This window comes from Plectropomus leopardus, chromosome 13, assembly GCF_026936395.1.
Source record: "Plectropomus leopardus strain MGB_pleo_1.0 chromosome 13, ASM2693639v1, whole genome shotgun sequence".
Taxonomy (NCBI): domain Eukaryota; kingdom Metazoa; phylum Chordata; class Actinopteri; order Perciformes; family Serranidae; genus Plectropomus; species Plectropomus leopardus.
The window spans coordinates 6,151,161-6,163,174 of record NC_142188.1 but is presented as its reverse complement, the minus strand read 5'-3'; the positions used below and the strand labels follow the sequence as shown (position 1 = coordinate 6,163,174).

Here is a 12,014-nt window from a genome sequence, read left to right as displayed (position 1 = left end):
GCTGCTCTTTATGAAATTAGTTTTTGAGCAAGAAATGTATATTGTATATTGTACTCTCACAACGACATCTATGTCTTACTGTGCTAAAATTTGGCTAATTGCATATAAAACAAATGTTCACCCTGTAATTAAACTTCAGAAAACAGCTCTGGGGATAAAACATAAAGCCGGCTGTTCTGATTCTACAAATACAAATACTCCTATGATTCTACAAATATTTTTTAGAGTACACCACACCTTAAAATTTGTAGATGCTGGAAGTACTTTTTCAAATTGTAAACAAAACAAAAAATAGGTTTAATTGAGAGAAGGAAATTACAATTAAAGAGGATTGTTCATTTTTGGAACAAGTGTGAACGAATGTAAAATACAGATGGATTTCAGGTTTTGGACGGACTCATGGCGGAGTTTAAATTGTGTTATTGTTTTTTTTAAAAGCATTAAAATGTTAAATTATTAGAAATTATCATGTGAAATAGTGTAATAGTAATAGTGTAAAATAATTTAGGAATGATTATAGTGGGGAAAATAGAGGATTGCAGTTTAGAGTATAATGGGTTATTTTTATTTATTTGATTTAATAATTCATTTATTTTGGGGTTTTTTGTGTTTTTCTGGGCTATACTTAAAACAAAATCGCTTGAAAAAAATTGTGTGAAATAATCTCTTAAAATGTATGGAACTGATATTTTATTTTATTAATTCATACTGACGAATGTGACCTACACCAAATGTAAACGCTGCAATGAGATCATGTGAGTAGTGATGCGTAAACACAGATGTAGGCGCCGAGAAATTATTTAAACTGAGACATGTAAAATGACTTCCCTATAATACATCCTTGGCGTAAACTAAGCTAAGTGCTCACAATGGCCAATTATCCTACATTACAGCAAACTTTGAATTATTTCATCATACAGAGGGCAAAATTATCGTAAAAATTTGATAATTATCGTACATCTGGCAACACTGATACCGCAGAAGTATTGCTTTTTTTTGCTTCATATGCTACTGTGCAGCTCTCAAAGGAATGAACGCTGTATCCAGCTCTCTTAATACCTTTATGGATTTGAGATGTTACAATCGCCCCCGGTCTCCCCTAACTAAGTAAATTCACTCAACTTATTTATTTAATTTTCAATTTCGATTAGGTCGCTTTCTACTTTGAATAAACTACCTTAATTAATTTGAGAATAGCGTTGTTATCGATGCGTTTGATAGCAGGACGCTTAAAGTCAAATTTTTGCCGATTTTTCCGATCAGGCAGATTAACGGGCTGCCCGGCCCGTGCAGACGCGGGCAGAAAACCCCGTGTCCGCCTGCCGAAAGCCCTCTTCTCATGATCCGCCATTAGGAGTGAGCCTGTGGTAAGATCTGCTCTGTGTTCAAACACCGTATTTATCACTAAATAACGGCGTTAAAGACAAAACTAAAGCACCAACAGCAGGTTTAAGGTGTCGTGTGTTTCCTCGTGTAGGTGGGTTGAACGCCAGGATGCAGATTTTCGTCAAAACCCTCACGGGGAAGACTATAACCCTCGAGGTGAGTGAGCCGGGCGGCGCTGCGGGACGGTGCTCAGCTACTCCGACTTTTAATGTCAAATAAAGTCGATTATTCATAATTTAATCAACTCTGTTAACCCCTAAATCAGCTGACGGGGCTCTTATATTCGTTTACAGCCCGGCTGAGCTGATGGCGTACTTTATATATGAAGCTAAGTGGCTAAGCTAACGCTAGGTGCTAGCAGGACACCGTAAACACGTGCACAGAAAACACGGCCACAGCGTTAACGTTATTTTCACCATAAACTGACAATTAACGTCTCGTACGGAATAAAGTAATATTGATTTTAAATGATAAGAGTCTTGTTACTCGACATGTGATGGGAGCTGTGGCCGGAAGAAGGTGTCATGGCTGACTTGTCTCCTTTTCTGTGTTTTTCAGGTTGAGCCTTCAGATACTATTGAAAATGTCAAAGCCAAAATCCAGGACAAAGAGGGTGAGTTCATTCAAATTACTATTGTTTTTGTGTAAAACTAGAGTTGCAGATAACTCACTGATGTATTACTGCAGACAGGACACCAGCGGTGTGATGTAACTAAGTACATTTACTCAAGTATTGTACTAAAGTAGAAATTTAAAGTACTTTTGCTTCACTATATGAAAAAGTTCCTGATACTTTTCAAATTGAGATTCATGCACACAGCAGGTTAGTAAAAGCAAGAGGATATGACTCTGATTTCAGCTCATTTCTGTGACAGTAAAGTGCTTTTAATGCGTGAATCAACAGTTGACACCTGTCAGTCAGGTACTCTGTTATTGTGTTTACATGCACCGTTTTAAATATGTCAGTATTTTTGATTTAATGGTCTTGTAAATGGCACGTTCAGCGACTTGTATCAAATGCAGATTGTTGTTTGGATTTACCAAATCAGGCTTTTGTCAGATTTTTGAATGAATGAATTTTTTATTTCGGTCATGTAAACAAAACGTAACAGGGAAAAGAAAAAGTTTTACATTTACAAGCAGGCAAAAAAAATGGAAATACAAAGAAAAATAGGAAAGAAAAAAAGGATTTGCATATCTGAAAAGGAGTGGGAACAAGTGCAAACGTATTATTATAACACTTTCCGATGTAGTTGTGTGGAATATGCTGGTATTAGTCTGGTTTTAGTAGCTTTCTATGTTAATGTACACAGGATATGCAGAATATGCGTCATAATTTGGATTTTTTAAATTGTAAAAATGTGTGTGTCTGTGACACATCTGTGTACAGGTTGTGCATAAACCAACAGATTGCAGACTGAGTAGAGATAAATGCCAAAAAAATCCCTCGTTTTCAGTCGGCTGGAGAAACACGCCTGCTGTTCAACATAATGGAGAGTTTAAATATCGATCTTTTTGATGTGCACTGCAGCACCGACCTTTTCGAGAAGGTGGTTTAGGGAAAGAAGGAGTTGATGTGATCCAGCACGGCTGCAGCAGTGCTTTAAGATCCAGCACAAGCGGCTCCAGCTGCTCCACTTTTCTAAATTTTGACATCATAAATGACGTGATGTGGCGCGTTAATCAGAGTATGACTGCTGCATGTTAACAGGATATCAGTGGGATTTTAAGTTTTATCAGCCGTGTAAACAGCTTAGTGGGAATATTGTCTTTTTTTGAGTAACGGTCAGAGCTGGGCTGGTTCGTGCACATAGTCAGAGTTTTTTTCTGCCTGTGTCGTCCTCTCTGCAGGTATCCCTCCTGATCAGCAGAGGTTGATCTTTGCTGGAAAGCAGCTGGAGGACGGACGCACGCTGTCCGACTACAACATCCAGAAGGTGAGTTTAGGGCTGAAGATTACACGTTTTTGTCTCAGCTGAATTAAATCAGTTTTGAGTTCGAGCTATTGTTCGTACGGTCATTAAAAACCTGGAATAGTAATGAAATGAAGCCTGGAAACGTTTTGGAAAAATGACGGTAATCTGTTTCACAGACTTGTTTGATAAGACATGATGTGTCTGAGGAGCGTCAGGAATTCGAAATTTAACAATGATTGCCAGAAATTAAAGAAATTCAAAGTGTTTCTTTAAAAAAATCACCAAATCTTAGTCAAGAACTGCCAACATGTTTTCTTCACAAATTGCAAATAATTGTATGTTATATTCCTTAAAAATTGACAAATTGCCTTTTTCTAAATGCTTTTTTTTATTTTTATTTAATTTTTTTAATGGCCAAAAAAATTTAAGAAAACATTCCCTCCGAAACATGTGGAAAGACATGCTTTCTTAAAAAATCTGCTGTAAGATAAATATAAAATTTGGCCATTTAAAGTTGCGTGTTCCTCCACAGTGCTTACATTTTTTTTTTCATCCCCTCATAAATAACAAACAGTGCCTTAGTTATAAATATTTAGTTCTAATCCTCGTCTGAGTTTCATTTATTTTCTTTATATAATATATATTTTTAAAAAGCTATTATATAAGAATAATAATAATAATAAAGAGCTGTTAAGGAGTATCGATCAGAGAATGTATGATCTTAAAAATTTTCCTCCGAGTCGTGGAAATGTGTCGGTGAAATATCTGAACCGTGTCGGCAGCTGAAGAGCTGAATGCGTCTCCTCTCCTCTGCAGGAGTCGACCCTGCACTTGGTGCTGAGGCTGCGTGGAGGTGCTAAGAAGAGGAAGAAGAAGTCTTACACCACCCCGAAGAAGAACAAGCACAAGAGGAAGAAGGTCAAGCTCGCTGTGCTCAAATACTACAAGGTACAAATACCTCAGTGGCTCACGTGTGTGACGGCGTTCAGTATCGACGTTAAACGTTTTCAATGTTAAAGAGCCGAAAATGCCGCCAGAGTTAAAGTGGACTAAACATCCAGAGTTAAATCAGAGTTTATTAAATTTTAGCCCAAATTAACTTTTGCTTCTGTCCTAAACGACAGTTTACATTTCCACGCTTTTCTTTAATTTAAATAATTTTGGTTTTTATCAAAAGCGATTCAGAGACAGAAGTATAAAATATCGTCACCTCGTTTTGCTGCAGCAGCTTGAAAACGTTTCTTTTCTCTTCAGGTGGACGAAAACGGCAAAATTCACCGGCTGAGGCGCGAGTGTCCCGCTGACGAGTGCGGCGCCGGCGTCTTTATGGCGAGCCACTTCGACCGTCACTACTGCGGGAAGTGCTGCCTCACCTACTGCTTCAACAAACCCGAGGACAAGTAGACAGGGACAGACTGAACGGCGCATGTAATAAAGACGAAACTGTTTTGACAAAATTCACAAGACTGCGTGTGTTTTCTGACGGAGAAATGTTTTCATAGTGTGTTAAAGTGTGGAGTTTAAACTTTATATTAAATTTATGTTAATAATATGTTTGCTGTTCAGGCTGCGAATGGCAGCAGCTGCAAGTTTTTTTAATAAAGGTTAAATGTGTCAATAAAATATTTTAAGAAGGAAGGCGTGTGGAGCTGCAGAATCGCTCCGGCCTGCAAACCGTGTTTCCAGACGGAGCGTGTTTGTGACAGACGCCAGCAAAATAAAAATATAAAAATAAGATATATAACTGAAAGCCTTTGAGCTCTATAATAGAAACAGTCTGCTAGTTTCTACATTATTATATGTTTTTACATCTTAAAATATCTTCAAATGCTCCATATCCCCAAAGTCTGCAGCCCAAACATGATGCAAGTCAACATGATGGTGTTTTTAAAAAAGAAAATTTGGCAATTTTCATCAAATTATGTAAAATAAATTAAAAAAACGAACTAAATGAGCATGAGTCATTTTAGTTATGAACATTATTCCGTTTTGCATATAAACGCTCGTCTTCATGAGCAGACTGCTGAGTCATCGTTTCTCTGGCGCCGCCTCGTGGTTTAGCACCGCGCGATCCAGCGAGATGACGTCATCACAAATGTCCAAAATAATGACACCGAAGACACGAGCCTCGACTTTCTGCTGCACGAGGACAAATGTCTCAACTTCTGTCTTTTTGAAAGAGTTCAAACATAAACTCAATATACTTTGTTCAGGGGACAGCTACAGCAGCCCCGTGTCTCTGGGATTTTAGGACATTTCAGGAATTTAAGGACATTTCTGAGGTTTTAGGACATTTCAGGGACTCAAGGACATTTCTAAGGTTTTAAGACATTTCAGGGACTCAAGGACATATCTGAGGTTTTACGACATTTCAGGAATTTATGGACATTTCAGGGACTTTAAGGATGATTTGAGAATTTAAGGACATTTCTTAGGTATTTCTAGAACTTAAGGTTTTTAGGACATTGATCAGATTTTAGGACATTTTTGGGATTTTGAGATGTTTTGTAGGATTTAAGGACATTTCAAGGATTTCAGCATTTTTTTTAACTTAAGGTTTTTAGGACGTTGTTCGTATATTCGGATGTTTCTGGGACTTTAGAGTATCTCTGGGACTTTAGGACGTTGCTCAGATTTTAGGACATTTTTGGATGTTTGTAGGACTTGAGGACATTTCTCAGGTTTCAGCATATTTGTAAAACTTTAGGGTGTTTATGGGATTTTAGGGCATTTCTGGGACTTAAGGACATTATTCAGATGTTGGGACATTTCTAGGATTTTAGGACATTAGAGGCTTAGCTGGGACATCTGTTGGCCGTGTGGAGCGTCCTCTGGTTACAGTTTATAGTTATAGTTTTTGATAAACAAACTTTATTTTGATGTTTTTGACGTTTTCTGGCAACTTATACACACTTAAAGTACTAATACAAGACCCAGCGTCAGTAATACTGCGTTAACCACAACCCAGTTTAATCTGAACCACTGACCCCACAGACAGCATGAGGACCTCAGAAATGTCCCCATAAGACAAGACGTCCAACTATCTCTGAGGACACACACACACACACACACACACACACTCAGATACACACACTCAGCAGGTCGCACAGAGGAGCCTTTGTGTCGGCTGGAGGCCTCAATCTGTGAATGACTCCACACACACACACACACACACACACACACACACACACACTGAACAAACACACTCCCACCAGTCCATCAACAGAGGCCGACTGTTTACCCAGCATCCTCTCTGTCCGTCTCTTCATCATTTCTGTCTTTAGTCGCCTTTATTTTGACGTTGACTCGTTGCTCGGACGACACTCTCGGTCTCCAGTCGCCTCTTTCAAACTGGTTTCTGACCCTTTCCAGTCCTGCTGGTGGTCCTGTCAGATTTAACCCTTTGAAACCTGAATCGATGCCAGTTTTCTCGTTCTGTGTTGAGACTCTTTTCAAAAACTATTTAACAGTTATAAACCTGAGCAGATTTTTAATTTTATTATTTATGTAATGTTTATTTAAAAGGGACACTATTTTTACTATAATTTTAAATTTTAAATTATGTTACAGAAAAAAATAATTAATGCATTTTTTTAAAATGCATTTTTTGGGGGTCATTTCTTTGTTTATTCTTGCCTTATTTTTTGTTTTTTTTTTTAAAACTATTTTTTCTTTTTTATTTTAAGGTAATTTTCCTGGGTTTTTATTTTATTTTATTTATTTTGTTATTATTATTTTTACCAATTTCTTGCTCATTTTTGGGCCATGTCTTGTTAAACTGTTCATTGTCTTCTCCCCATGTTTTTGAAAATATTAAGACCAACTGGTCCAGGTTTTAAAGGGTTAAAAACACAAAACGGTAATACAGAGCTCCAGATTCTGCTCAATCATTGGAGAGAAAACGTCGAGTCACTGTACATTAACGAAAAATGCGTTGACCTTTGCTGAGCCTCCTCGACACTCAGCTTAGGTGTGATGATGGAAATAAACCAGCAGGTGTCTCTGTGACTTTCAGCAGTTTGTCTTTTCGGTTGTCCTCTCACAGGAAGTCAGACTGCAGACACAGCTCTGTGAGGAGGGACTTTCAAAGGTCGGCAGGTGTTTTCAGCATGTTGCATTTTCAGAGCTCCTGATGCGCAGATTCATGAAAGTTTCTGCAGAAATAAAGATCTAACAGAGGTAAAACAATTTTTAAACATGCTCTATAAAACGGTTAATTTGGCCTTTAGTGACGCTCAGCTGATGACATTTATATTGACTTTTTTCTAAGAAATAAAAAAAAACATCTGAGTATTCATTGTTGTTAATGATACATTTATTGTTATACATTATATATATGGTGGAATATTTTTGTAAATTTGATTTCTAGCTTTCCAAAGTTATGCTCAAAAAACAGCTGAGTTGTCCCTTTTGTTGTAGAGGCAGCGATGCAAAGATGATTCATTTTTAATTTTTATGAAATTTAAAAAAGGATGTTTACACTATACACTGCAGAAAAAATACTGGTGTTACTGTTATACTGCAATAAGAAAGCTGATGATTATCATACTGTGTACATTTGCTTATCTAAGATATTAAAAAAACAAAGAGAATCTAACAAATATTTTAGTTATTTTCAAAAGGGAGACTTTTTACACATAACTGCATAAAAAAATGCTTTAAAGTCTTAATTATAGTGATAAAAACATTTGTTTAACCAACCTATTTTTATGTCTTTAAGGGTCTTTCGGACTGCTAACAATAATTCAGTAATACCCTGAAAACGTGATATTTTCTGAGACGGTTATTTTAATGTGAAAATCTCATGTTGCAGCTGTAATTCACTGTTGTTAATATCATTTATTTAATGTTATAGAGAGAGTTATAGATATCTAAAATACATATGTGGAAATAATACTACTAATTCTACTACTAATACCATGGTTACCACTGATTTACAGTATTTTGGTATACTAACATATCACAAGAATTATAACAGTAAATTGAATGTTTTTATTGTTTTTTTTACTGCTTTACAAAAACCATAAACTCAGTTTTATGTGTTTAGCACTTAGGGTTGCAAAGGAGTATTTTTACACTGCGGTACTGCTACTTTTGCTTCAGTAAAAGATCCGAGCACCTCTCCCACCACTTAAAAAAATAGCCACCTCTCGTGTTTTAGCGCCTTATTATTCAAAATGTCACCAAACAAAGTTCTTGGATAATTTGGATGCACACTATATAAAAAAACATAATTACTAAAGTAACTCAGCGGTTATATTTACGCTTTAATGTTTGTGTTTTTAAACTGTCGGCTTTGGTTTTATGAGGAAAATAATTCTGTCACAGTTTTGGATTAAAGGAGCAGAAACGAAGAGAGAAAGATGCAAAGATTCAGTGCTGACTCACAACCGCTGGCTCCGTCACGGCATATTGATCTCCTGCAGTGTGTGTGTGTGTGTGTGTGTGTGTGTGTGTGTGTGTGTGTGTGTGTGAGAGATGCTGGCCCAGCATGACACAGCTTCTTTGATTTTCAAACCTCATCTTTTCTCCCAGGATATTAAAAAAATACCATCACTGTTATTCAAGTCTGTCTTCAAACGATACGTGATGATATCAGAGTGAAACAGGAGATAGACAGATAGATAGATAGATAGAGAGATAGATAGAGAGATAGATAGATAGAGAGATAGATAGATAGATAGAGTATTTTGATGACAGTACAAGATCTGAATTCTTCTTCTGCCACTGGAATTTGCGTCATCGAGTGTGTTTACATGGTCATTAATAATCCGTTTCTGATCAGTTTTTTTGGATTATCCTTTTTGTGTGTTTGAGCATCTAAACACTGTTTTCTGTTTATGAAAAACCTGAATACAGCCGTCGGAGGATTTAAAAAGTATGAACGAAAGAAAGAAAGACGGACTGTAGACGGGTGTCCATGACAGATTTGCATAAAACACAACTGCGATTTGACTGCGTTTCCACTGAGCGATGTTTTGCGACTTTCCTCTCGTGATAACATCCAGTAACCATGGCGATGGATGTTCAAAACATAAGCAGGTTTATTTCTTTTGCAGCCGATCAAATATCGCCGTAATTTCTTTTTCTCAGACTTAGGAAGATCTCGGTCTCTTCCTCAGTCCACTTTTACCGAGTCATGATTGTAGAAGGTCGTGTGACTTTGTTGGACTTTTTCTTTTTCTTTGCTTAATGATGTTTTGCATCCACAAAGTCACATCGCTGCCCCCCGGAGTTGCACATCTTATGAGCTATAAAAGCAAAAAAAGTGTTTCTATTTTGCGAAATATTCAGATCACCTGATTTACCACCTCATGCAAGCGGGAAAAAAAAGATTTTTTTTTAGAAATTTGACATAAAACATAAATTATAAACATAAGAAATTGACAAAACATAAATGATTTTACTCTTTTTAGTAGTTTTTATCAAACATTTTAACGTTTTAAATCAGGCACTCGATTACATTTTATAAGTATTGCACTTTATTGTCTGTTTCATTTGTATCTTTTTAACTGTCGCTGTCTTTTAAATATCTGTTTTTATTTGTTTTATATATTTTTTTGCACGCTGGTCCAGAGGTGTGTTATTTCGCTCCACCGTACGTGTTCTCGCATACGAGGATGGAAGGACAATTGATACAATTGAACTTGAACTATTTGTGCATTTTGAGGGTTAATGGAAACCTGCAGAGTGACTATTGCTGTGTCACTGTGGTGTGAACCTTTTCCTCACGTAAACAATGCATTAACACACACACACACACACACACACACACACACACACACACACACACACATACAGAGTCATGCCTCGCCCACCAAAGAAATATTTCCCATGAGCCTCAGGGCAGCTCTGCAGAATATTTTCCACCAAACCAACAGCAGCAACACCTTTAATCCATGGAGATATCAACCAGAGTCATCAACACACACACACACACACACACACACACACACACACACACACACACACACACACAACAGATGCCCATTCCTGATGTAATACGCGCAGTCAGTGTGTGTGTGTGTGTGTTATAAATACTCAGACAGCAGACATCAGTAGAGAAAGTAAAAATGCTGCGTAATCCTCCCCTCCTCTGTCTCTGTCTCCCAGTGGCTGAAGCTGAGGTGTGGGTGTGTGTGTGTGTGTGTCTGTGTGTGTGTGTGTGTGTGTGAGGTCCACTTTGACTGTCAGACCTTGAGAGTGAGGACATTCAGGGTTTAAAATCAGGTTACAGTTACAGTTATGGTGCATGTTTAGGAGCTGATTCCTCGGGATAAAACCTGAATATATTTGGTATTTCGAAGCCTGATTGAAATATTTTTAAGTATTTGATATTAAGGTTGACAAAAAACTAGAAAAGAGTTCACTATTCCTAATTTTTGTGCCTTTTTTTGTTTTTGGACATAATTTACTAAAACAATTTTTACATCATAATTTTGGATTGTCTTGATGCCTTTTTGACTGTATTGAACATTGTTTGTTTACGTTCATCTTGTTCTTGTAGTTTTACTCTGAACCATTTATGATGTTTTTTAATCTGTGTGTCGTCGTCTGGTCAGGTTCTGGGTTCGAACCCGCCGCTCAGCTGAGGCCCATCTCCCCGAGTCAGCGTTGGTTTTTTCAGGGTTTGGTAATACTGTTAATTTATACTTTGTATTAATACCTGACCCTGTAATATAACTAAAGCTGTCAAATAAATGTAGTGCAGTAAAACTACAATATTTCTTTCTGATATGTGGTGGAGTAGAAGTATAAAGTAGCATAAACTGGAAATACTAAAGTAAAGTAACTTAAAACTGTACTTAAGTAACTGTAGTAAATGCACTATTGTATATGTTTGTATATGTAAATGAGAACAGCGAAATGGTGACTCTGCGTGTGTGTGTGTGTGTGTGTCTGTGTGTCTGTCTGTCTGTGTGTGTGTGTGTGTGTGTGTGTCACAGGCTGATGACATACAGAGTTATCTTTAGTCATCCAGCAGGGAGGCTGAGGATGATTGCAGCTGCTCGGTTGCCTAGCAACGGTTTGTTTACAGTATGTTTCAGTGGAATTAACCTTTTGAAACCTGGAGTGACGTCGCTCTTCTTGTTCTGCTTTCAGACGACTTTCACAAGTATTTAAAGCTTTGAACTATGAGCAAATTGGTTCAATTTGTGTCTCTAAAAAACACAAGGAAAAAGGCAATAAGCAGCATGGATAGAAATGTTATACAAACTGCAAAAAAATAGTAAAATTACAGTTTAAAATAAAGGGGAAATGTCAAGGGAAAAAAGAAAACAGCAAGAGAAAAAACAGTTATAGCTAATTATCATAATTACATATTTAAAATTATGTAAAAGAATCATTATTTTTAAGCACTTTTTGCAGGTAATTTCCTTTTTTATTTAATTATTTTTAAAATTAATTCAGTTTTTTTTCCACAAATTTTCAGATCATTTTTTTGTACTTTCTGCTAATTTCTTGCCATTTTTGGCTCATTTCTATTGCTGCTCATAGCCTTCTTCACAAAAAAAAAAAAAAAATCTAACCAGTTGCGTTTCAAACGGTTAACAGAAAACAAATCAGCAACTATTTTGATGAGTGAAGTCAAATGTGAAGATTTGCTGCTTTTCCTTTAAATAATGTTAATCATTGTCATGTTTTAGTAATAATTTCAAAGTTTAGACTGTTGAGTGAAAAAAACTTTTTTTTTTACTACTTTTACAATCT

At 36.7% G+C, this 12,014-nt stretch overlaps 1 protein-coding gene across 1 annotated transcript; it reads left to right on the top strand.

Moving 5' to 3' along the window:
* The first annotated feature begins 1,242 nt into the window (after positions 1–1,242).
* Positions 1,243–4,759, top strand: rps27a (ribosomal protein S27a). Its single transcript, XM_042501940.2, has 6 exons — positions 1,243–1,367; positions 1,478–1,542; positions 1,945–1,999; positions 3,238–3,323; positions 4,119–4,250; positions 4,557–4,759. Exons 2-6 carry the CDS (start codon positions 1,495–1,497, stop codon positions 4,704–4,706), a joined length of 471 nt encoding a protein of 156 aa, XP_042357874.1. The 5' UTR covers positions 1,243–1,367; positions 1,478–1,494; the 3' UTR covers positions 4,707–4,759.
* Positions 4,760–12,014: the final 7,255 nt, after the last annotated feature.

Excerpts from the sequence above, each read along its gene's own strand:
- rps27a (XM_042501940.2), top strand. The coding sequence starts at position 1,495 with ATGCAGATTTTCGTCAAAACCCTCACGGGGAAGACTATAACCCTCGAG. Across the intron at positions 3,324-4,118 it reads CCGACTACAACATCCAGAAG|GAGTCGACCCTGCACTTGGT; the intron begins GTGAGTTTAGGG and ends TCTCCTCTGCAG. Across the intron at positions 4,251-4,556 it reads CTGTGCTCAAATACTACAAG|GTGGACGAAAACGGCAAAAT; the intron begins GTACAAATACCT and ends TTTTCTCTTCAG.